General features: G+C 47.1%; 1 protein-coding gene across 7 annotated transcripts in view; it reads right to left on the bottom strand.

Annotated features, from left to right (window-relative positions):
- The window catches only part of ACACA (acetyl-CoA carboxylase alpha), a 1,131,726-nt gene that overhangs the window by 959,012 nt on the left and 146,828 nt on the right, over window positions 1-25,886 (bottom strand). For all 7 annotated transcript variants that reach the window (XM_086954890.1, XM_086954892.1, XM_086954891.1 and 4 more), the window contains one exon: window positions 3,937-4,069. In XM_086954890.1, the coding sequence (XP_086811016.1) occupies window positions 3,937-4,069 (133 nt within the window). The remainder of the gene's footprint in view (window positions 1-3,936; window positions 4,070-25,886) is intronic.

Below are 25,886 nucleotides of genomic sequence, written 5' to 3'. Positions count from 1 at the left end.
AGAAGGCGATGCTGGGGGAGTTCCAGTAGCTACTATGGAAAGTGAACTTCGGGAAAAGAGTGATCCCAGCAGGGAAACCCTTCGCCGGGCAGTTAGTCTGGTTTACCAAAGTGATGACGAAGAGGCATCCTGGAGTGTGTCTCACGCAAGGGGTGAAGGAAGACCTAGAGCAGTGAGACACTTTCATCGCCGGGTTCAACAGCACGTTCATGTGGTGGGAACCCTGGGCAATGTCCGAACATTTGGAGCTTTATCCTTGGAAGCGCATGGTCAGCATCACATTGGCCAGACAGCTGGCATAACACAGGGATCACAGGCAACATTATGCTCCAGGAGCTCTTCCCTGTTATAGTGGCTTTTACAATATGGGGTGACAGGCTGGCTAACTATCAGATCATGCTATGGTCAGACAATCATGCAGTAGTGTAGTCCATTAACCTGGGAACAGCAAAATGCCCAGCAGTGGAGGGGCTTCTGTGACATTTAGTCAGCTGCCAATTAAGGGCGAACATAGCAGTGAGGGCCAGACACATTGAAGGGGTGTCAAATTCTATAGCTGATGCGATCTCTCGTTTTCAGTGGGACAGATTCAGGGAGCTGGCACTTCACGCAGAACGATGCATGACTCAGGTACACGGGCACCTCTGGAACCTCATGAACACAGGATAGCGATGCTGGTGAACAATGGGCTGGCTCCCAAGACGGAGAAGAAATATCGTAAGTGCTGAGAGGTTTTTAGTAAAAGGAGTAACAAGACAGTTATAAGCAGTGTTTCCCCAGTAGAGGTTGTTGCATTCAACGATTGGGCATTCTGGAGTGGGAAGACCAAGTCACGGGCCTAAACACGCTTTAGCGCAGTTGCACACTACACAAAATTGGCTACGGGAGGGACCTAACGGGGACATTTTTCTGTAGGAGAGTGATGAAAGGCTGGGGGAGGTTTCAGCCTAGGGCTCAAGAGAATTGGAGGCCCATTATTTCACGGTCCTAAAAGGGGTACTGGGCTGCTAACAGGTATATGTGCAGGACATCAAGAGGTGGTGTTATTCAAAGCAGCATTTGTACTAGCCTTCTTTGGGGCCTACAGGATCAGCAAACTAGTGTCCCAGGCCAGAGGGAACCCCGTAGTGGCATGTGTGTACACAGAGGACATACACATGGGAAACAGGTACATGGTAGTGCACCTGAGACGGTCCAAGACGGTTCAAGTGGGCAAAGAGAAGCACACAAGGATCGGCTGTATTGAAGACAGGGCATGCTGCCTGGTTTGCCTTATGCTGGAGTACATGGATAAAGGCATCTTATCCACCAGGCCATTATTTACAAACAGGGATGGGTCATGCCTAACCTGATTTCAATTCATAGCAGTGTTGAGGAAGGCGCTGGAGAAGACCGGGTTCCCACCCAGAGTGTAACGGTCACACTCATTCCAGATAGGGGCGGCAAGTACCACAAGCCACTTAGGGCTCAATGACGAACGTATTAAAACAGTTGGCCACTGGGCATAGGGTGTGTTCATGGGGTACATCCACCCATGGGGTTCTGAGCTTTTGTTTCTCTTCCTGCAGGACCACAAGGGGGCTGTCGCAAGGTTTGGATCCTGGGACATTCCAACATCACACTGTGCAACGGTGGGCGGCGGCACAAGAAGACATCAAGTGGATCTCGCTACAGAACACGGTTAGGACAATCAAGCATGAAATAAGCCCAGATGGTCCCGTCGGTACAGGAGGCATTGCAACGAGGAGCGTGTCCTGATGCTGTGGTCACTCACTTAGAAGGAAATGACCTGGCGAGCAATGGAAGGAGAGAACTGCTAGGGCAAATGGCTACAGAGCTGGTGGCACGGGCAAGGCTGATCCGCATGGCAGAGATCATATGATCCAAACTGATTCTCGCTGGGTCTGGAGAGGGGCGATCAACCAAGGGGCAGTGGACAAGTCTAGGCGTAAGCTAAATATCACTATGGCTAAGATATGTAGGGCGAATGGTTGGGGCGTTATGCGGCATAGGCTGTTCAACCAAGACTTCAGGATACCACTTAGGAGATGGAGTCCACTTGACCGGAGTAGGCATGGCTATGTTCCTACTCGACATAGTTGGGGTCCTAGAATAGCTGGGTTTCTCATGAGCAGGGCGAAAGGTGGAAGCTGCCTTCGATTGGTAAACCGTCAGCAGTATGGCGCAGGCAGATCAGAAAGATACTCAGAGGAAAGAATAGCATAGGTAGAAGAGCTCTTCAAACAGTGTCTTTGGGAAGCCTCACGGCAGAGACACAGAGGAACAGGTGACGGCACACGATGATGGCCAGAGCAGAGGAGCTGCTCAGACAGTGTCCTTGGGATGCCACAGGGCAGGGGCACTGGGAGCAGGCTAGTGGTCAGTATGGGTCGTGGGCAAGGGGAATGGCACTTGCAGCCCGGCTGCATTTGACAGCCACCCACAAAGTCGGTAGCAAGTGAAGCCTAAAACCTGCAGAACACTGATACACCTGCAGAAAAGGGCTCTTGTGAAGGGCCACTTGTCAGCCAGAAACAGAAACAAACCATTGGATCAATGTTTGAGTGACAAATGTGATATGGTTTTCGAATGACCAACTAGGAAGTTGCGAAATGTATGATCCATGTTTGCTGAAAATAAACTGCGGCCTTTGAAGCACCATAATATGTTCTCCCCTGAGTATTTCAAGAGGGGAGGATGCTGCGTGATAAAGCTGACAGGGAAGGGGTGTGCTCGCACGCCTGGGAGGGGCTACAAAAGTTAACAAGCTGAATTATTTATGAGGCTTCTGGGGATTTGACTTCTTCAGCCTTCGAAATGGATTCGCATGAACTAATACGGTGTTGTATTTATAAGAACTTGTTTTGGGCTGGTGTGTATTTTACTATGTAGGTGGGTATAGGCCTGCAGTCAGCATCTACCCTCCTACTTTGTGTGATCTCCCTGTGTGGTCAGAACAGAGCCACCCTCACACAAACTCACAACATAGGCACTGGCTAGCAAGCCATCATGTCCACTCCAAACCTAAGGAAGTGTTACTATACACTTGTGATGCGACTCTGAGCATAAAAACATGTTCTTTAACATGTGCGGACATCACAATAATCAGAGCTTGGGAATGAATATACTCTCTTCAAGAATGTTCTGGCGAGTGTTAAGAGTACAACCAACATTCACACCATGTGGCCGATCGGGATTATATTCACATCCGAACAATAAAGGAAAAAGCTGGACAGTGTTCAGTCATTCACAATCATTCCTATTCTCTCATAATATGCCTTTTGCCATATAACACCTGAATTGTTACAGTTCTGCTCAGACACACATGTTCAGAATGCTCTCATTGTGGTTTCTGAGCTAGTTTTTAAAATTATTTCTCTCTGTCACTCATAGACCAGCCTTTTTCATCCATCCGTCTCCTTCTCCCACTGTTCTTATATCCTTTTCCTAACCTCCCGCCTCCTTTTTGGCGCGTCTCTCTGTCTTGCCTGTGTGTTGACACAGAAAAAAGGGGGACTCAAGAAGGGGGAATGTGTTATCCCTGCATCATTAGGGTTGTACTAGGTAGATCTCCTCTCAGCAGAAAAGCTTTGGGCGATACAGACCCCTAATCTATGGCGTGTCCGCCCAGTCACTGCAGATGGGTGAAGGACATTTGCCATAAGGTTGGAAACTGGTAGGAGTTCAGAACTTGTGCACATAACGGGTCGCTATTCTGCCCCATGTCCATGTTTATCTGTGCCCGCCGCTGTGAGTAGTTATGTGCAGGTTTTTGCGTTGACGGTTGTATGCATTTATTTGTTTACAAGTGTATAATATGTGTGCTTTGCTAGTCGTGCCTTTGGTTGTGCGTGTTGGCGTGCCAATGCTTGTTTTTAGCATGTTAGTCGATGCATTTCAAAAGCCATGAGATGCCATCCAGAAAAAGAAACCCACCTTCTCGATGACTTTGTTGCCTCCGAATCGGGTGACAAACTCGGCTGGGGATGCAACTGTGAAATCCCTCTGCAAGTCGATTTTCTTCTTGTCGCGGCCTTGCTTCACTAGATGCAGCCCGGACATGCTGGGCCTACGGGAGAAAAAAGGTAGAGAATTGGACAGATGTTGCATTGAGAGGAGGCCAGAACTCAGAGGGTGAGAAAACAAACAAGGCTTGGCAAAACCAAATTGATCCGGCTTTAATGTGTCAATGCAAGTAAACACATTAATGCAGTTTACATGCGTTGCATGCACAAATGCTGTTTATTCACCTACAATATGCCCAAGTCTCTTTGCCAACACGGGTGGAGGGGGGGAAGGAAACAAGGGCTGCTTTCTGTATAGAACGCATATAGGAGTTAAATAACTGAATGTGACAAACAGCTTGATGATTGGGTGTACTTTTCACTGTAAAATAGTCCATGATGCATTCCAGTGTAAATATTTCATGGAATGAGAGTCACACCAAATAGCCAATATTGTGATGTGAGGAGGTGATACTTTTCTGGGTGGAGCAAAAGCACACTCTATGGTTCTTTTAAAGAATTGGTAACAATATGTCACAAACAACTGAGTAGTGAAGCCAGACTTAAAAAAGCGCAAGACATAAAAGAAAACGCAATAATATAGCAAAAACAGAGACTGAGCAGGCTAGTTCTAGGGGGGAAAAATTCAGAGGGTGACAAAAAAAAATAGAGAACCGGGAAACACGGGGCGTAGAAGCAACATAAGAGACTTCATCTACCTTCAAGTCTTCTGTGCATCGTTACATACATTGATGACAATGATGGGATCTTTGGTTAATAATTTTTGCTTTATTCTCTTGTTATTCATACACCAAACAATTTTAGCCATGATAAGGGCATGACGCAGATCACCGAACTGGCACCACAATGATAACCTCCTAGCACACAGCTTTCCAAACTTTTCATGTTGGTGACACACCTTTTTGTGAAAAAAATTTCAGGGACACGGTAACGCGAGGAAGCGCAGCGAGCGAGGCCGAACCACCTATGTTGGGTTCAGGCCCCACACACACATACCCCACCCCACACACACACATCCCACACACAACCCCACACACCACCCAACCCCACCCCACACAACCCCCCACACACACAACCCAACACACCCCCACACACACACCCCCCCAAAACCCACCCCCCCCACACACACACCCCACACAACCCCCAGACACACCCCACACAACCCCAACCCCACACACAACCCCCCCACACACACACTCCACACAACCCCCACACACACCCACACAACCCCCCCACACACACAACCACCCCCACACACACACCCCAGACAAACCCCCCACACATACCACCCCAAAGACACACCACCCCACACACACACCCCACACAACCCCCCCACACACACCCCACACACAAACCCCCCCACACACACCCCACACACACCCCTACACTCCCCCACACCCCACACAACCCACCCCACACACCCCCACAGGCACGCCCCACACACACCACCCCACACACACACCCCACACACACACCCCCCCACACACACACACCCCACACAAACCCCCACACACACCCCTACACCCCCCACACACCACCCACACACACCCCACACAACCCACCCCACACCCCCCCACACACACCCCCACAGGCACACCCCACACACACCATGCCATTTTCTCTGAGAATTGTGACGTTAGAAGGTTTACCTTTGGAAGAAACTATTCAAATTATTGATGTTCTATTGTTCCACCAGAGGGCCTCGGTGGGGAAAAAACGACGGACGTCGGCCCGTCTAGCTAAAAATATATAATTTCCTGACACCTATCACACACAGGCTCAAAGCACTGTAACTGCTGCTCATGATGCACTTTTGTATTTATATCAGAGACAATAAGCACACTTGTATTTATATTAGAGTTATTAATGCTAAAGACACTTGTCTGCTTTTTGGCATCCCTTGTGCTTTAAAACTCTGGTTGATGCCCCCTCCCTTCCCTTCAAAGGCCGAGAACACATCTGGCTGATCAGCTCACACTCCTCCTGTTGTCTTTTCTTATCGTCTGCTCCTCTGAAGCATTCCCCAAATACAGACGTGATCCTCCCGGCCCTGGTGTCTTCCCAGCAGCAGGGCTCTGTGCAGACCCTTCATCCTATTTTTAACCCACCCTCCTTGCGCTGCCTTCAGCCCTGGCCGTATTTTGGAGGCAGCATCGACTGAACCAAGATACAGTATCAGAGCGCACCTGCGCCCTGGCGCATGTCCGTCCATTAAAGCTGGGAGAAGAGGGGATTGGGGGACGGGGGTTTGCACTATTGATCTCTCTGGGCCTGCGCAATTTCCAGTTGTTTGTGCTAATGTTCATCAGATGGCTTTAGCCCCCACTCATCCCCCCCCTCACCCCCGTCGTGTGTGGCAGCCTGGGACTGCTCACAGCCGCACCCGAGCACTTAACAGGTCTTTAAAGACCTTGTGCATGTTAATAGGTCCTATTAACATGCACAAGGTCTTTAAAGAGCTGTGAAATGCTCGGCAGAGTCGAGCTGCAGGGGCTCTTAGAAGGGGTGAAACAACAACAAAGCCCTATTATAGGGCTTTGTTGTTGTTTCACCCCTTCTAAGAGCCCCTGCAGCTCGACTCTGCCGATTCCCGGCAGAAGTCATTTCATCACGCGACACACCTACGGTTGGGGGCGCGACACAGTAATGTGTCGCGCCACACAGTTTGGAAAGCTGTGTCCTAGCACATCTACATGTGATACAATGTCCTCTTCTAATTTTTGCGTGCTGAAAAAAAACACCTGGTGGTTTTCTATAACCAAGTTCCGCCTTGTAGTGAAAGGTATATCCAGCGTTTGCAGGGACATCTCAGAAACATAACTTGGTTGCCCATCACCCACACCCAATGCAATTTCTGCCAAGTCTTCATATAGCATTCTATCTACTCCTAATTGCACAAGTAAAACAGCTTGTTTCCTCATTTGACCATACTTATCGCCACTAATTGCCCGCATGTACGTGTAAAACATGTTGTCCACTGTTTCCATGGTATTGATGGGTCCCAAGGATCACTAGAAATCTAGGAGGGGCCATCCTTGATCTGCAATGCTTGCAGAATTTTCCTGATTGCATACAAAATAGTTAAAAAGTATGTGTCAGCACAATAAATGAAAAGAAAACACTACCACCATAAATTAAAATAATAACTTCGGTGGGTCTTATAATATGGGCATATTCATTCTATCAGTTATGTAATGTGTTGTATGTAGTCCTTCCTTGATGCAGATGACTACTGAGAATGAAGTAGCCTTTGTTTCTGCATCTCTTTAAGTGACTACAGAGCGTATCTTTGCACTCCCAGAATAATCATGCGTCATCTAGTTAAACTGATCAGCGCTCGTATCACACACGTCACCACAGCGTTTGCTGAGGTTCTCTGGAAGAGGCTCACCCCCTCAACTCCTGCTGCAGCGTCAGCGTGTGGGGAAGGAAAGCTTCTCTTACACTAGGTCATGTTTTCATTGATGCCAGTTAGGTCTGTAGTTCTTGTGTGTATTTCTATAGAATAGTGCATGTAGGTTATCTACCCTATTTATCAAGGAAGGGAGATATGTAGAGTGGATGCAAAGACATGGGGAATGCAAGCGCTGATATGAAACGTCAGAAGGAACACTGGCTGGAGGGAGCTGAGCAAAGCTGGCGGCAGACTGTGAAGAGTCTTCTGCGCGTCCTTACGCATACCCTCTGAAGGACCCTTCATAGGTATCTTTCCCAAGTGCCTGCTTTGCAGGATCTTAAGCTTTGTCAAATAATAACCCACCTGACTACGATGTTAAATTCCAGTCAGGCATAATCAGATTAATTGTGTCCGGTGCCTTAAGGGAAATCAAAGATGTGGGGGTCTCTAAGTGGGACATGACCAAGGAAGCATAACTAGGAATCCTATACAAGAGATGTGACCTATGTATCCATAGAGGTGGCCTATAAAGGTGCACTAGAGTCGAGGGATTGACACCTGACCAGCAGCTGCCGACTTCTATCCGCGTTTTATGTTAGTGCAGCCAAATACTCATTTCTATAATTTATGTGTTATTATAGTGCCGCCAAATACACCATGCAACTGCAAACACGTACATCTAAAACAAGTCAGTCAATGTTAGTTAGCACTGACTTTTCATCGATACGAATAAGTAACAACTACCACTGCTCCCTTCACATCGCTTTCCACTGCACTCTCCCTCGCTGCAGTAGCCACTCGGCCTTTTTAGGTCTCGCCTGTCGATGCGCATGCGCATCGAGCAAGCGAGACTATTGCGAGTTATCCACACTTTATCCACACTGCAAGGAATCGTGGCGATTCCTTGCAGTGCCCGTGACTTTTAAGGTCAATGCGCATGCGCATTAAGCTTATGCGCATGCGCATTGACCTTAAAAGTCACGGGCGCGTGCACGTCCGTGTTTGTTTACCCTTGCCTACTCTCTCTCTCCCCTCTCCGCCCCCGTTCCGCCCCCTCCCCTCCCCGCCGTGTCGCATTTCTCCTCCCCCCTCCCCTCTCTTCCGTCCGTCCGTCTTTCCCACTCTACAAATTTTTGTTTACCCGTGTCGCATTTCTCCTCCCCCTCCCCTCCCTTCCTTCGTCTCACCTCTCCCCTCTCCGCCCCCTCCCCGCTGATCCTGTCTGCAACAGAGGCTTCTCCGAGGCCCCATCTCCTGGCGCCGGTCCTGTCTGCCGTCTCTCTCAAAGGCCCCCCTTCCCTCGCTGTTTGCGTCAGCCTTAGCGCTTCCCCAATCACCCGCTGTCCCCCCATTGGCCTCTGCCCTCGCCATCGACATGCAGTACACACGGTTGTTGTTTATTTATTTCCTTCGTGGTTATTGACCTAAGCAGCCATGTGACACGCATCTCATTAGCACGTTGCCAAGGAAACCCCGAAACATGAGGGGGCGGTAGGACGCCGGCAGCTTTCCTGGATTCTGCGACCTCCTCACACGGCAGAGGATGAAGAGAGCGCAGGGTGGCACGGCGCTCGCTATGCCCAGATGGGTGCCCAGGGCTGCGCGCACAGGGAGGTTGGCATGTTTTATTCCATGCTCTCAGGATCTGGCCGGAGTGCGTACACGGATCATGTCTCAGACGCTAAAAGTGTTCATCCGAAATAGTGAAACCATCTCAGCTTTTATTATATCCAAAGTGAATATGCATGGCCCATTTTTACATAATCTCAACTTCTGTGGTGGTTATTTGCATATGCGTTGGTCATTCGGAAAGCAGGACTAGATTTTGGGTTCGTTGGCGATTAATAAACGCTCCATTAATGCAATTACAGTATATAACCCTCCTCGCCCACAATAATACCACAACACTCAGCTGCCAGGTAGTAGATTGTAACTCTAACAGGCTGCATAATAATGCCCTTATACCGCTTGTTTTCTTAACCTCCGAGTTCCTGCAGCCCAGCTCTGCCATGAGAGCGGAAGTGCCGTGAGAGAACAGCTGTTATTTATTTTTCGTCTCCTGTGACATAACTGGTTGGCTTCTCGTCACTGAAATGTCCTTACCTCCCAATATTGTGTAATTTATGAAAGCAATTGATAACATGCGAGGGAACAGTGAAATATACGTTTGCCACAGGCTGGGATACGTTTTTAATACAGATGGATCATTCATTGCCTCGTAGTCATTGGTTAACAGTTGCAGTTTCGTCCTTTACAATGGCATGGATGTACACGGTCCTGAAATCGCAGCGACCTTGTTTTTAAATTCTCTCAGATGACTCTGGCTTATCGGGCAGCATGGATATTGCCCCTTTAGATCTGTGGCAGTCACACATCAGGGTCTGCCAGGCACGTGACTGATTTTGCCATACCTACTTTGTGATCGCGAACCAGTGGTGTGCTGGAGGACCTCATAATTTCCTTGCATGCCAAAGTACTTTTGAGTACCTCACAGTGGTAATGGTGTAATGTATTTACACTGCTAAGAGTAGCTACATCAAGCGTATAACACAGTTGGAAGCTTTTTTTCTGTATAGGTATGTTGTTTTAGTCTATTTCTCCTCCCCCCTCCCCTCTCTTCCCTCCAGCTTGTTTTTTGTTTATTTGACCCGCTCCGCCCCCTCCCCTTCCCGCCGTGTCGCATTTCTCCTCCCCCCTCCCCTCTCTTCCCTCCGGCTTCTTTTTTCTTAACCTCCGAGTTCCTGCAGCCCAGCTCTGCCATGAGAGCGGAAGTGCCGTGAGAGAACAGCTGTTATTTATTTTTCGTCTCCTGTGACATAACTGGTTGGCTTCTCGTCACTGAAATGTCCTTACCTCCCAATATTGTGTAATTTATGAAAGCAATTGATAACATGCGAGGGAACAGTGAAATATACGTTTGCCACAGGCTGGGATACGTTTTGAATACAGATGGATCATTCATTGCCTCGTAGTCATTGGTTAACAGTTGCAGTTTCGTCCTTTACAATGGCATGGATGTACACGGTCCTGAAATCGCAGCGACCTTGTTTTTAAATTCTCTCAGATGACTCTGGCTTATCGGGCAGCATGGATATTGCCCCTTTAGATCTGTGGCAGTCACACATCAGGGTCTGCCAGGCACGTGACTGATTTTGCCATACCTACTTTGTGATCGCGAACCAGTGGTGTGCTGGAGGACCTCATAATTTCCTTGCATGCCAGTGTACTTTTGAGTACCTCACAGTGGTAATGGTGTAATGTATTTACACTGCTAAGAGTAGCTACATCAAGCGTATAACACAGTTGGAAGCTTTTTTTCTGTATAGGTATGTTGTTTTAGTCTGATGTGACAGCTAAAGTTGCCCCCGACAGTTCAACTTGACGGCCATATGATAAGTGCCAAACTGCCACTTTAATCAAATGTTATGATTTCTTGTTTCTTCACTGGCCAGAAATCAACCATAATCTATAGCTACATTCCGTTTAGATGGTTTGGTTTGGCAACAGCACAGCAATGATTACCAAGTAGTCTGTATACGTAGCATTATTTTACTTTATAGGACCTTCTTAGAGCTCTTGGTTTATATTTATCAGAACTTAGAGCAAATTAATTACATCATATGTGCATAACCGTACGTTAGATTTATTAGTCAAGCATCTGAACTCAGTGCATGAAATAAAAAGATCTGCTCTCAGCATCTTGCTAAAACTAACCCTTGCATGTGTTCAGTGCCTTGCAAGCAATTGTATTCATACGATTTGAGTGGGAAGTGAGCTGTTAAAAATATCTCTGGGTTACACATTGTCTGTTTAATGCCAAAAGCACGGAAACCCGAGCAATACTGTTTTCTTTTTTTTTTTAAATTACAGGTAATTTATACACATTTAACTTCATAGAGGTTAATATTTATTTTCAAGAATGCAATTGAAGAGGTATTTACATGGCAATAACATTTTTTACAGCAAAAGTACGCAAAATCAAAGTAAATTTCGAATTTAATATTCTGAAAGCATATCTATGGTAGCACGTTAAATTGAATGCCTACCAGTGCAAGGTTCAACTACATTTTACAACTACGAAGACATAGCTGGGTATATACCCTCACTCACCCTCACTCATCCTCACCCTCACTCACCCTCACCCTCACTCACCCTCACCCTCACTCACCCTCACTCACCCTCACTCACCCTCAACCCCTCACCCTCACTCACCCTCAACCCCTCACCCTCACCCTCACCATCACTCACCCTCACTCATCCTCACCCTCACTCACCCTCACCCTCACTCACCCTCACCCTCCCTCACTCACCCTCAACCCCTCACCCTCACTCACTCACCCTCACTCACCCTCACTCACTCACCCTCACTCACCCTCAACCTCTCACCCTCACTCACCCTCACTCACTCACCCTCAACCCCTCACCCTCACTCACCCTCAACCCCTCACTCACACTCACTCACTCACCTTTAGCATTGGCTACAGGAAACAAAAATGCTAAAGATTTACAAAAAAAACCCATAAACAATTCTAAAAGCACTAACTCTAATGCTGCGAGACCTATTGCATTTCCAATGCTTGTTCTCCTTACAGACCCACCCGAACGTCTCCTTGCCCTGCATTGCCACCTTTTCACTCTCTCCTTCTTCATGTACTTTTTTCCTCTCACCCCATCACCATCTCCTCACACAAGGCAAAGTATGTTCCTTTCCTTTGACCCTAGCCATATTTCGACTTTGTCCCTCCTTTGTACACTTCCCTAAAGGAATAGAATTACAATTGGTACTCATGAGGCCAAGGCTCTGAGTGTGCTGCAAAGAGGCCAAGGACTGCATGAGCAAGTAGTCAGAGCACACTTATGCCCCAGTGACAGGCACAGATAGAAATGCGTGACCGTTAAGCAGTTAGGACTTTGAGGTTCTTCTGCATAAATATGTGACAGCGAAGGTGCCACTGCCAGGGTCGGACTGGCCTACATCGGGCTGTAGCAAAAGAGCTAGAATTTGGGCCACATATTGTGGGCCTACTTTATGGGTTGGTGGCCCGGTTTTTACTGTTTATTTCTCTGATCTTGCCACAAACATTACCTGCAGCAAGCACATCGTACCTTGAGAAACAGCAATACATCGTTCCTTGAAGAATTCAAAACTACTCGATTTGCAAATGTGGAGCACTTTTTTTGCTGCCCAGGTCTATTTTCTGTCCCATTCCAACCATATCTATGCCTGCAATCACCATGCCAACCGCACTGTGCAGGCATGCAATAAAGCAAAGGATGAGATGCCTGAAAGGAAGCAGGCGTGCAGTAAAGTATGACTGAAAGGAAGTAGACATGCAGTAAAGTATGGGATGAGATGACTCAAAGGAAGCAGACATATAGTAAAGTCTGACTAAAAGGAAGCAGGCATGCAGTAAAGTATGACTGAAAGGAAGTAGACATGCAGTAAAGTATGGGATGAGATGACTGAAAGGAAGCAGACATATAGTAAAGTATGACTAAAAGGAAGCAGGCATGCAGTAAAGTATGACTGAAAGGAAGTAGACATGCAGTAAAGTATGTGATGAGATGACTTAAAGGAAGCAGGCATATAGTAAAGTATGACTAAAAGGAAGCAGGCATGCAGTAAAGTATGACTGAAAGGAAGTAGACATGCAGTAAAGTATGGGATGAGATGACTTAAAGGAAGCAGGCATATAGTAAAGTATGACTAAAAGGAAGCAGACATGCAGTAAAGCAGTGACGAGATACCTGAAAGGAAACAGGATTGCAGTAAAGTATGAGATTGGATGCCTGAAAGGAAGCAGGCATGCAGTAAATCATGGAATGAGATAAGTGAAAGGAAGCAGGTATACAGTAAAGCATTAGTTAACATGCCTGAAAGGGGGAAGGCATGCAGTAAAACAATGATGAGATGCCTAAAAAGAAGCAGGCATGCAGTAACGCAAGTAATGAGAAACCTAAAACGCAACAGGCACGACAAAAAGCAGTAATGAAATGCCTGAAAGGTATTGGGCATGCAGTAAAGCAGTCATGAGATGCCTGAAAGGAAGCAGGCATGACATAAAGAGTGGGATGCCTGGAAGGGAGCAGACATGCAGTAAAGCATTGGATAAGCCACAGGAAAGGAAGCAGGCAAGCAGTAAAGCATGAGATGAGACGCCTGAAAAGAAGCAGGCATGCAGTAAATTGGTGATGAGATGCCTGAAAGGAAGCAGGCATGCAGTACAGCAGTGATGAAATACCTGAAAGGAAGCAGATGCAGTAAAGCAGTGGTTGAAATGCCTGAAAGGAAGAAGGCGTAGTAAAGCATGGGATGAGGCACCTGAGAGAAAGCAGGCATGCAGTAAAGCAGGGATGAGATGCATGAAAAGAAGCAGGCATGCAGTAAATTGGTGATGAAATGCCTGAAAGGAAGCAGACGCAGTAAAGCTGTGATGAAATGCCTGAAAGTGAGCAGGCATGCAGTAAAGCATGGGATGAGGCACCTGAAAGCGAGCAGGCATGCAGTAAAGCAGTGATGAGATGTATGAAAGGAAACAGGCATGCAGTAAAGCAGTGATGATATGCCTGAAAGGAAGTAGGCATGCAGTACATTCAGTGATGAGATGCCCCAAGCATGCAGTAAAGTATGGGATTAGACACCTGAAAGGAAATAGGCACGCAGTAAAGCATGGGATGAGACGCCTGAAAGGAAGCAGTAATGCAGTAAAGCATTGGAGGAGATGCTGGAAGCAGGCATGCAGTACATTCAATGATGAGATGCATGAAAGAAAGCAGGCATGCAGTAAAGTAGTGATGAGATGCCCGAAAGGAAGCAAACGCCGTGAAACAGTGATGAAATGACTGAAAGGAAGCAGGCACACAATACATTAAGTGATGAGATGCCTGAAAGGAAGCAGGCATGCAGTAAAGCATTGGAGGAGATGCCTGGAAGCAGGCATGCAGTAAAGTAGTGATGAGATGCCTGAAAGGAAGCAGGCATGCAGTAAAGCATTGGAGGAGATGCCTGGAAGCAGGCATGCAGTAAAGTATTGATGAGATGCCTGAAAGAAAGCAGACGCCCTGAAGCAGTGATGAAATGCCTGAAAGGAAGCAGGCACACAATACATTAAGTGATGAGATGCCTGAAAGGAAGCAGGCACTGGGGAATGCCTGATGGCTTTTTTCGTGTTGAGTAAAAGAACAGCCATTTCCTCATCACAGAAGCCAGAAGGACATGCAAATGTATGCAGCCACCACGCGTAACGCACAACTCAGAAAGGCAGTGAAGCAACCAATGACATACGTGCATTGAAGCAAAGATGAGAGCAAGTCTGCATGACCTCCCTGTCCGTGTTTCTGTCATTTCCACTAGACGCAGGTAGGAAACAGTCAAGTGGAACTTCTTCTGCTGTTGATTACGTCAAGTATAATCTACATCCTAGTTTTCTCCCATTTGTCATTTTCCTTTATTGGATATGGTTACATGATTTGTTGTGCAAGTGCTCCCACCTCTTGTAGGGGTAACCGCTGAGCTTTATACATTTAAATAATAATTTAACTGACTCCCTCCCCACAGGCGGGGCGTTTGGCTTTGGCTAAGTAGGACCATCCGGCCATGGCCAGAGCAGTCAAGACTTTGCCGAGCTTGGAGCCTTGGCATGAAGCAGCCGGTGGGTGGTGTGTTGGGGCTCAGCACTATGTGTGCATGTGCCCCAGACCGGGTCTCCTGGTGCCTCTGCAGAGCAGTGACTTTCCCTGCATGCCTGGGGATAGTGGCCCAAGAGCAGACAGCCTCCACTGCTGCTCACTGGAATGGATCATCCGAGCAGCAGGCACCCACAAATGGAAGACGCCTGCGGAGAGATGCCTGATGGGAGATTGGGGGTGACGAGGGGGAACATATAGAAAATATTCAATAGTGGATGTACATTAGGAAGGTGGATTTGCTTAAGGTAATTCAGTTTACCTCAATCTCGGTCACATAATTTGGTTGGGGGGATGTGTAACTTTGCCATCAGCAGGAGACGCTTTTCACAGTCCTGTCTGCAAGGTGCAAGTCACTGTGGACTTCAGAGCCAGTTGCCAGCCAGAACCAGTTTACGATAAGAGAAGTGTGTATCAAGGGTTAGAGCGGCAAACCCTGATGCAGAGGTCTGGCCCGGACCAGGGTTCAATTCCTTCCTCGGCGGGCCTTGGGATCAATTTCCTCGGACCTGATATTTCTCGCCTCAGTGCCTATTCTAATCATGGGTCCCACTCCGCAACTCTGGGCAATAGCTAGCTTAATCTCCACAACGGCCCCCACAACGCTAAGGAGGCCTGGCTTCACCTTGGGGGTGCCCAGGAGTGGACATTTCACAGGGAAAAGGCAGGAAGGGTTCCACAGCGGTATGCGTACAGCGCCAGGAGACCCCAGTTGGGGTATAAGTGCGCTTTACAAGTACAAATTCATTTCAAGAGTGCCAGGTGCCTCCTAGCTTGAATGGCCATGAGTCGGAAGGAATGGGCTACAGCATACGCACCCAAGTCTTATTTACGTACATTGCTCATTTGTAAAGTATATATTTTGCTAGTAAGCCTCAAGGTGCTCACCAAGACAGCGAAGAAGCTAAGACAATCAGTGGAATTTCTTAAACACTTGTTAAACAGCCAGGTTTTCAGTTGTATTGTATTGTACTGTATTATGGTATCGTATAGCCATTACTATGCCCATGTAGGGCGGTGAAGTGCTTGTCCTCAGGTGTAGCACGCTACACTCTGATGGTTTGTGGTTGGAAGCGTGTTCTCTTTGCTTTTAGCCCATGTGAAACCATGGTGAGGTTATTGTGTTATGGGACATGAAATGCATCACTCAGCGGTGTGATGGACGACGAAGAGTGAGACACTGATATGCATTTTTATAATATGTTTTATACTGGGAGGTCTGATTAGCTCTGCAGGTCCCATTATTATTATTATTATTATTTTTTTTAAACAAGTCTTTATTGAGATATTTTTTACCCCTGTTTTACATACGATCCCAATAAACTAGTCTCATTATTATGTTGACAGTTTACCTTTCCTGTTCTCAATCCAATTTCCTAAGCTGGCTCTGGCAAGATGTTACACACTCTGATCGGAGATCTGCCTGGATAGACTGCTACAGCCTCCTTCATATGTTTGCCACTAGTAGATGCCCATGGAAAACATTTCTCAAGATGGACTGCATCAAAAGCATCCATTCGTCATTATCGAATGTAAGTGCACAGACCATGTGACTCATTGAAAGCTGCAGAGCGGACTACGTTAGAGTCCTCCAGTGACCCGCAGTTTTGGTAGATCTCTTTAGACTCGACAGGCCTCTCCGGTTAGAATGGAGTCGTTAGTTGAGCAGCTAGTAGTGTCTGCATATGTGCCATCCAGTTGGCAGCAAGATTCAACAGGTCCTTTCATACTTCACACACCTATCCCATTGACGATGAAGGACCAGGTGATAAATTGGTGAATTATATCATATGGGAAAATGGATTAGATCAAACTGATACTGGGAGGGTGGTCAACCATACTAGAGTAACTATTTTTCAGCTTTTAGGTAGAAGGTAAGGTATAATTAATGCTGATTTCATTAAGTCAAGTTAAAGCAATAGTGTACATTTTGATTGCAATTGGTGACGATGAGCATGTATCTATGGTGAGAGCACGTCACAAGCAGGAAAGAGACTAGGTTTTTTTAATGTTCTGTAAGATACACCGTGCTCTTTCTAGCATGAGCGGCAACATGGAAGGACCACTACAAGGTCCAAGGTTTTTTATTTAGAGAACATTTACAATGCAACAAGGAACCAGCGCCCAGCTCCAATTCTTTCAAGGCATACAACACCCTGATCTCATAAACTCACGTCACCGTCCTACCTTGGTACAGCTTTCCCCTTAATGTCTGTCTATTTACCTGCTTCACAGGAAGTAAAGGAGCAATTCACCCTCATTAAACATTTCAGCAGGGTTTGGGTTGAAAAAGGCTGCAGGTCTTTGGTGTTTCGCAGGTGTTGAGAGAGAGGTTCCAGTGGGCAGCAGTCTTTGGTACCTAGCAGGTGTAGCAGGATCATTAAAGTTTTGATTCCTTCGATGCATTAATCAGTCCTTATTGGTAGAGGAGTTTTCTTACTTCAATCAGCTGAAAGACCTTCTGCAACGTATAGTTATGGGTGTCTGAAGCCCACTAAACTAGGCAGATGGTAAGAGGTTGGGAGCGGGGGAGAGTACAGCGCTGGTTGGGAGGTGGAAAGATATTTTGGGCTTAGCCACACAGTCACGGATAGGCTTAGTCACAGCAGTGGTACCTAAGGTTCTTCCTAAGTTGCTGCTGATAGAGGGGGTACCCATGGCAGCCTTTATTTCAACACAAGGCTTCATCCCATGGATTCACATGTGCTTTCTCCAGTACAGCAGGAATTCTTGTTCATGTTTGTGAGAAGCTGGCCTGGAATATGATGCCCACTAATGTAAGTGGGCACCTTGCACCAGTCCAGACAACCCTTATGGTGATTAAGGAGGTCTTAGACAACCTTAGAAGCTCTCTAAGTGGTACCTGTGGAGAGCAGCCTTCATGTTTAGTCTAGAAGGAGTGTAGAGCATCTTGTTTTACCAGAATGCAATCGTATAGTATAGATTAAATGAAAAAGAACCACACAAAGTATTTATAAAAATATGTGTTTGTTTTATAACACTATCTAGTATGTTACAGTATCTCCTACATGGAGATAGACACAAAGCACACAATACTTCAGCAAAGAAATCACAGTAAATAGCAGTAATACCCAGTGGGTCCCGGGTGGGGGGGGGGAGGGGGGGGGGGCAAACATTATACTAAGAAAGTGGTATAAGAACCCGGACTCGAGTCAGGACAATGTCAAGAGGACGTAGAATCACTGGGACTCCAAGGGACCACCCGAGGTGAGCATAAAACGATCCCACGGAGGGTGCATGCAGTGCGGTGACACGACCGCGGGCTCTGTACAACTCTATGTGTGAGTCGCGGTTGGAGTTTTAAAGATTAAGGACCCTTCCCAGTGTACACTGAATAAACTCAGTGGAAGACAGAGTTTGGAGAGCCACCCCACTCGTGGATACCCTAGTACCCACGTTACCTGCACCAGGGAAGCTGGGTGGATAGGGGGGAAGTGGTGTCGGAAACCACCGGCGCACCCAATTGAGGACTTAAGGAAAGTGCCGCTGCTGGAAGAGGAGAAGGTGTAAGTAAGAATCCAAACGTGGATTCTTGAACAAAAGTACCTAAAAGCAGAGGGGAAAGAGTCTGAGTCACTTAGGAGTGACCAGGAGCTTGGCAGACGAATGCCCACTGATGTTGGGTGCTTCAGGAAAGATGTCAATGACCTTGACTCTGCAGCTGTGGGGACCAGGTGATGCTGAGGACAACCAGGAGACGGATACGAGGTACAACCACGATGGATGTCGAGTTCTTAGGGGTCGGTGTCTGGCGGGAGCACCAACAAGCCTTGGCAAATGCAACCCATGCAGGAAGTCAAGAAAGTACACGGTGAGGACCAGCAAGGTCCAGCAGACTCACCACAAGCAGGGGAGTCGGAGCAGGCCCAGAGCAAGCAGGGGAGCCTGAAGAAAACAAAAGTGACCCTCAAGTAGACCCACAGGCCAGCGGCACTGGAGTAGCGAGAGGACCTCAAGCAGCTCACCAAAAGATGCAAGCCACGATGCGTACAATGCGGTGTGGCTGAAGTTTCTGGTCACTGGAGATGTTCGAGGTTGTGACCACTTGGAGCCCAAAAAATGTATTGAAAAGATGACAACAAGTCTTTGCAACTGTAAAGGGGATGCAGCGGTACCCGGGGGTTCGGTAATTGCAACCCCCACGAGGTCTACTGGCCTCAAACTTGGTGAGAGGGTAGAGCAGGCCTTCGGAGATGTGGCAAACCACCGCCTGGATTGCAGGCCCAAGGAGTCCGGAGGTGCTCTGGGTCTGCAGACCGGTCGACTTAGTTGCGGTGCCTGCAAATGTAGGGGAGTGACTCCTTCACTCCAAGGGAATCAGCACTCAAGCTCAGGCTGTCCTAGTCTGTGATGGTGGCATAGATATTGCCAACTTACTTGTCAATCCCAATAACCTGGGCAAGTACAGAGAGCAGCCTTTGATTAATGGAGCAGAGGCTATGGACTACAGGGACACATGGGCCAGTGTCACAATGGTGACAGAGAAACTTGTGTCTCCTGGACAAATCATACTTGGAGAAATGTACCAAGTGACCAATGCAAACAATGTCAGGACTGACCATTCCCTGGCAGTTAATTTCAGCTGGGGAGTGGTAACTCGCCCTAAGTTCAGACCTACCAGAAGATTGTTTGTTGGGCAATGATTTGGGGACTTCAGCCTGGGCCGAAGTTGAATTAAGGACACATGCAGCAATGTTTGCCATCTATGCAGATGTGTTTGCTGTGACTAGGTCACAAGCCAAACCGACATTCACTGAACAGGCCCTGGATCCTGAAACAATGGAATAGGTGCCTTGAAAGAAAAGGAGCAGGAGGGGTAAGGCTGTGTCTTCCCCCCAGACTCAGAGTGAAGATCAGTCTCTAGAGGGAGATGATGTTAGTCCCTGCGAAGGAACTGTCCCAGATGAACTTGAGCCTGATCAGGTTGAGTTCTTGGGGACAGGGGTTCCTTCCAGGGCAGACTTGAGTTTGGAGCAGCAAACCTGCCCCTCTCTTGAACCCCTCAGACAGCAAGCTGCTGCTGGGGCTGCAGGGAATGTCAGTGGGTCCCACAGGATCTACTAAGATGAGGGACTTCTTTATTCAGAGGGTAGAGACCCTAAGCCTAGTGCCACCAGGAGGTTGGTTATACCTCTGAAGTTTAGGGGCTTCATACTCACCCTGGCACGACATTGCCCTGGCAGGACACTTAGGCCAAAGTAAAACGTGGGACAGGCTTGTCCCTTACTTTCACTGGCCTTACATGTCTGAGGACACAAAGGGGTTTTGGCGCTCCTGTGCCACCTGCCAAGCCAGTGGTAAGGCAGGTGGCATCACAAAGGCCCCCCAGATGGGGGTTCCCTTTGAGAGGGTTGGGATTAATATCATTGGTCCCATGAACCCTCCTATGGCATATGGGCACAGTTATATTCTAGTGGTTGTGGACCATGCCACTAGGTACCCAGAAGCAATTCCCATTAGGACCACTACAGCTCCTGTGGTGGCAAGGGCCCTCTTGATAATTTTTTCCAGGGTGGGCGTCCCTAAGGAGGTTTTAACTGACAGAGGAACAAACTTCATGTCAAGTTCATTACTGCAATATGGAAGGAGTGTGGTGTAAATTACAAATTCACCACCCCATATCCTCTTCAATGCAATGGGTTAGTTGAGAGATTCAACAAAACCCTTAAGGGCATGATCATGAGCCTCCCAGAAAAGCTTAGGCGAAAATAGGATGTCGTTCTGCCCTGCCTTCTCTTTGCCTACAGAGAGGTCCCTTAGAAGGGGGTTGGAAATAGCCCTTTTGTACTTCTGTTTGGGCATCCAAGTAGGGGGTGCCTTGTGTTGGGTGCAGGAGTCGATGGGAGTTACCTCTCAAACCTCCCAAACAAGATATAGTGGGCTATGTCCTTGGTCTCCGCTCCAGGAAGGCTGAGTAGATGAAGAAGGCCAGCAAAAACCTACAGGCCAGCCAAGAATTGCAAAAAGTTTGACGTGACCAAAAGGCTGTCCTAGCTGTTTACCAGCCAGGTCAGAATGTGTGGGTGTTGGAGCTGTGGCCCCAGCAGCTCTCCAAGATAAATGGAGTGGACCCCACACTATCATTGAGCAAAAGGGTGAGGTCACTTACCTGGTGTATCTTGGCACTCGCAGGAGCCCCCTTAGGGGGCTCCTTGTGAACAGGCTAAACCCTTTTGTGGACAGGGCTGATATGGGCTTGCTCATGGCAACTGATGAAGGACAGGAGGAAGAGAGTGACCCTATCCCTGATCTCCTCTCACAAAACCCTGATGATGGGTCAGTTGATGGTGTAGCCTTGGCAGGCAGCCTCTCTGACCAACAGCAGATTGATTGCAAGAAGGTCCTCAATCAATATAGGCATATCTTTTTTTTTACACCCAGTCAAACCCCTAGTGTACCCATGAAGTGGACACAGGTGAGAGTCTATCTCTTAAAGGTAAGAATTACAGGCAGCCTGACCAGGTCAGATTGCATCTGGACAGAGATCCAAAAGATGCTGGAGTTGGGAGTAATTGAGCCCTCAGATAGCCCTTAATCTAGTCCAGTGGTCCTGGTACCAAAACCTCACACCTGCAGTGGTAAGAGAGAGATGAGGTTTTACGATGACTACAGGGGACTCAATGCAGTCACTAGGACTGATGCTCATCCAATTCCTAGGGCAGATGAGCTTATTGACACTTTGGCCTCAGCCAAGTTCTTGAGCACATTTCACCTCACTACTGGCTATTGGCAAATCAGACTAGCGGAGGATGCCAAAACAAAAACAGCATTTTCAACCCCTAGAAGGCCTTATCAATTTATAGTGATGTCCTTTGGTTTGAAGAATGCACCTGCCACATTCCAAAGGCTGGTGAACAAAGCTCTCACCGGTATGGAAACCTATAGTGCAGCATATCTTGATGATATAGTTGTCTTTGGCCCCACCTGGGAGGATCACCTAGTCCACCTGAAGAATGTTTTGGAGGCACTGCAGAAAGCCGGTCTCATTATCAATGCTACTAAGTGAAAGATATGGCAGAGCAAGGTTGTGTACCTGGGCCACCTTGTGGGTGGAGGCCAGGTTCAACCACTTCAGAGCAAAATCCAGGCCATAATGGACTGGGTTGCTCAAACTACCCAGGCTCAGGTCAGAGCTTTCTTGGGCCTGACTGGATATTACAGGAGATTTGTAAAAAGTTATTGGTCCATAGTGACTCCCTTGAATGACCGTACCTCAAAGAAAATGCCCAAGAAAGTTCAGTGGACAGATAGCTGTCAGAAGGCATTTGATGATCTCAAGCAGGTCATGTGCTTTGCTCCCATTCTGCAGAGTCCGGACTACTCTAAACAATGTATTGTCCATACAGATGCATCTGAGTTGGGGGTAGGGGCTGTGCTGTCACAACTTAATGCAGAGGGCCAGGATCAACCAGTAGCTTTTATTAGCAGAACTTTGACTCCCAGAGAGAACCTTGGTCAGCCACAGAGAGGGAGGCCTTTGCTGTGGTCTGGGCCCTGAAGAAGTTGAGGCAATACTTTTTTGGAACTCACTTCAATGTTCAAACAGACCATAAGCCCCTTCTATGGCTAAAACAGATGAAGGGTGAAAATCCCAAACTTTTGTGGTGGTCGATTCTTTATTATCGTACTTGCATATACTCCAAGCATTTGGGGGCCTCAATCCACACTCCCCAGTTCTCATCTCCCAGTTTTTGCAACTAACAACTTTCCCTGCCATTTGTTTCTCCCCCTTCTACCTGCTGGCCCCGCACTCTGTAATGTCCTATAATAGCATATAAATAAATACATGAATAACGCATGAACTGTTTTTTTTTATAAATTCTATGTTGGGATGCAAAGTATTACCAATTAACAATGTATTTTAATACAGTCCACCAATTCTACTCTATCAGGCTAAAAGGCTTCATTGAGCATTACTGCCTGTGCAGTCCACGTACGAAAAAATATCTTCTAAATTAGGTTATAAAAGATGCGAAATATAAACCTATGCTGACAATTCACACATTCTGATCTGTCTTTACAATACTCCTCCATTCAGGAGGTATTTCTGAATAGGAGTTGAAACTTGTACTGGGTGGCTTCTGAATGCGCTTATCAAGGCCACGGAGGAAATTAGGAAGTCTTTGGATGGTGGAGGTTCGGCGGTGCTCATTCTACTGGACCTGTCTGCGGCCTTCGACACGGTCGATCACTCCACCTTGATCGACCGTGTCGAATTGGCAGGCATCACGGGTTCAGCGAAGGATCTCATTGCCTCATTTCTCACCAATCGAGTTCAATCTGTTACCTTCGGCAATTTCAACTCACCTTCTTTCACTCTTCCTTGTGGTGTACCCCAGGGATCTTCGCTAAGTCCGACATTATTCAACATCTATGTGTCGGACTTGGCGAGGACCATAAAAATCCATCACCTGGCGGTTACATCCTATGCCGACGACACCCAGATTGTCCTAGCCATAAACAAAAACGGAGACGAAGTGGCCTCCAACTTCAATCTGGGAATGCTGGCAATAAGTAACTGGATGACACAAAACTGCTTGAGATTGAATTCCGATAAAACGGAGGTAATGTTGTTTGGAAATCTTTCCCCTGCCTGGTCTCCCACATGGTGGCCTGTCGCCTTGGGACCCCCCCCCCCTGTAACCAAGGTCAGGAATCTGGGAGTCATACTGGACACCAAACTCACCTTCATGTCTCACGTCAACACGGTAGTATCTTCCTCATTCTACACTTTGAGAATGATAAAAAAACTTCTACCTTATCTTCCAATGGATATAAGAAAAACTCTGATCAGCGCACTTATCATGGCCCGCATTGACTACTGCAATGGCCTGCTAGTCAATGCTCAAGAAGGTGTCTTAAAGAAATTGCAATTGGTGCAGAATGCGGCGGCCAGATTGATTACTGGATGTCCCAAGTACGCCTCTATCTCCGGAACACTCCGGGAGCTCCACTGGTTGCCAGTGAAGAAAAGAGCCAAGTTCAAGGCTCTCTGCATTGCATATAAGGCAATTCATGATCAAGGACCAGCGTATTTGAAAGACTCCTTTTGTCCTTATGAACCTACCAGATCCCTACGATCATCAACCGCTGGACTACTTCAAGTTCCGAGGACTAAGAAAGTTTCCTGGGGAGACAGATCCTTCATAGTGACCACTACTAAACTTTGGAATAGTCTACCATCCTACATCAAAACCTCCACTTCTCTGCTCTCCTTTCGCAGACAGATAAAAACCTGGCTGTTCAAGCAATAAACTCCTCATGAGCTAGTTCTCTCACTCAGCGCCGAGACACCCACGGGTAGTTGAGCGCTTAACAAATCGCCTAAATAATAATAATAATGCTTCTTAAAGGTCGCACATACAGACACTGAAAAAGACCTTAATTCGCTGAGTCTCCTTATAGGACATGCACAGCACTTCATGGACTGGCTCCTGCCTTTATCTACAAGCACACCAAAGTTGATGGTAGGAATGCTTGCAATAAGTCTAGCACTGGCAATTTCTTGTGGAAGTAGTCCAACCCATCGTCCTTTTGCCCACCATACCCCCTCAGTTTGGACACAGCCATAAGCAAATCAGTCTCGACACCCACTTCAATAATAACAGTAAAGCCAGGCCAAGTGCTCGCTGAACCAGAACACAACCCAAGACCGGCTTGGGCCTCATTGGGGCACTTCAGTCAGATGAAGCTTGGTTCCAGTTGCAAAGTGAACACAGGACCCACGTCAATAGTTCCGTCTTTAATTGGCTTGATTTAGATTTGCCTAACCGTTCGTAACTAGTTAAAATAGGAAGCTCTGTTTCTAGCAAGACTGACCTAAAAGAGGTTCCACAGGGCTCAATCATATCCCCAACATTGTTTAATCTATATCTCGAAGATAGAGATTCTGAGTAACTCTAGAATTCGATATTACCAATATGTGGATGATACCTAGATCTACCGGAAGATTTCTTGCACAAATGACATCCTCCTACTCTCCAAGACCCTCAACAGGATTCAAAAATGGATGACCAACCACCAGCTAAAACTCAGCCCAGCAAAAACTGAATTTCTTATAGTCTCAACAAAAAAAATCCAAGCTCCCTCCCAAGACTGGCTTGATAACTTCTCTCCACTGAACCGTAAACTGGCTATTGCGGAGAACGATAAAGTCATTTGGATTTTTCCTTGACAGTCACTTTCAGAAGCAAATCTCTTTCATGGCCTACAGCACACACCACCAACTTAAACAGCTCTAGAACATCAGGGAGCTCATTCCTCAACAGGAGGGGAAAACTGCAGTCCAAATGCTGGTGCGCTCCACACTGTACTCTGGAAAGTCTTCTCTTCATTCTCCCCAAAGCACATCAGACCCTTCTGAGAACCGTTCTTCAAGCACCTGCACAGGGCTTTAAGTGGGCCAGGTCCTGTCGGTGCTCAGCACCAGCAGTTCTAAAAAGCAGATGCTGAGAAGGGTCCCCATCGGGCTCTCCATTTTTGCCCTCAACCTCAGGGTGAAAATAAAAATCTTAACTCTGCAGCAGTAACACCCTTCACGGCCTTTGATATAACTTCAATGAGACTTTTTATAGTTCTTTCAGTCTCATTATTTCAGAACTGAAGCATTTTCAATATTATTTACAACAAAGCAATAGTTGTTGCTTACACAGTTATTATTAAACTAACAACCATTGAAAAGGCCAATAACCCTGGCTTGTTGTAGATGTAATGTGACGTGTTGTATTATGTATCTGGATGCAATGACAGAAGCAGCA

The sequence above is a fragment of the Lissotriton vulgaris genome, chromosome 2_1, assembly GCF_964263255.1.
Source record: "Lissotriton vulgaris chromosome 2_1, aLisVul1.2, whole genome shotgun sequence".
NCBI lineage: Eukaryota > Metazoa > Chordata > Amphibia > Caudata > Salamandridae > Lissotriton > Lissotriton vulgaris.
This window is presented reverse-complemented; position numbering and strand designations above follow the sequence as displayed.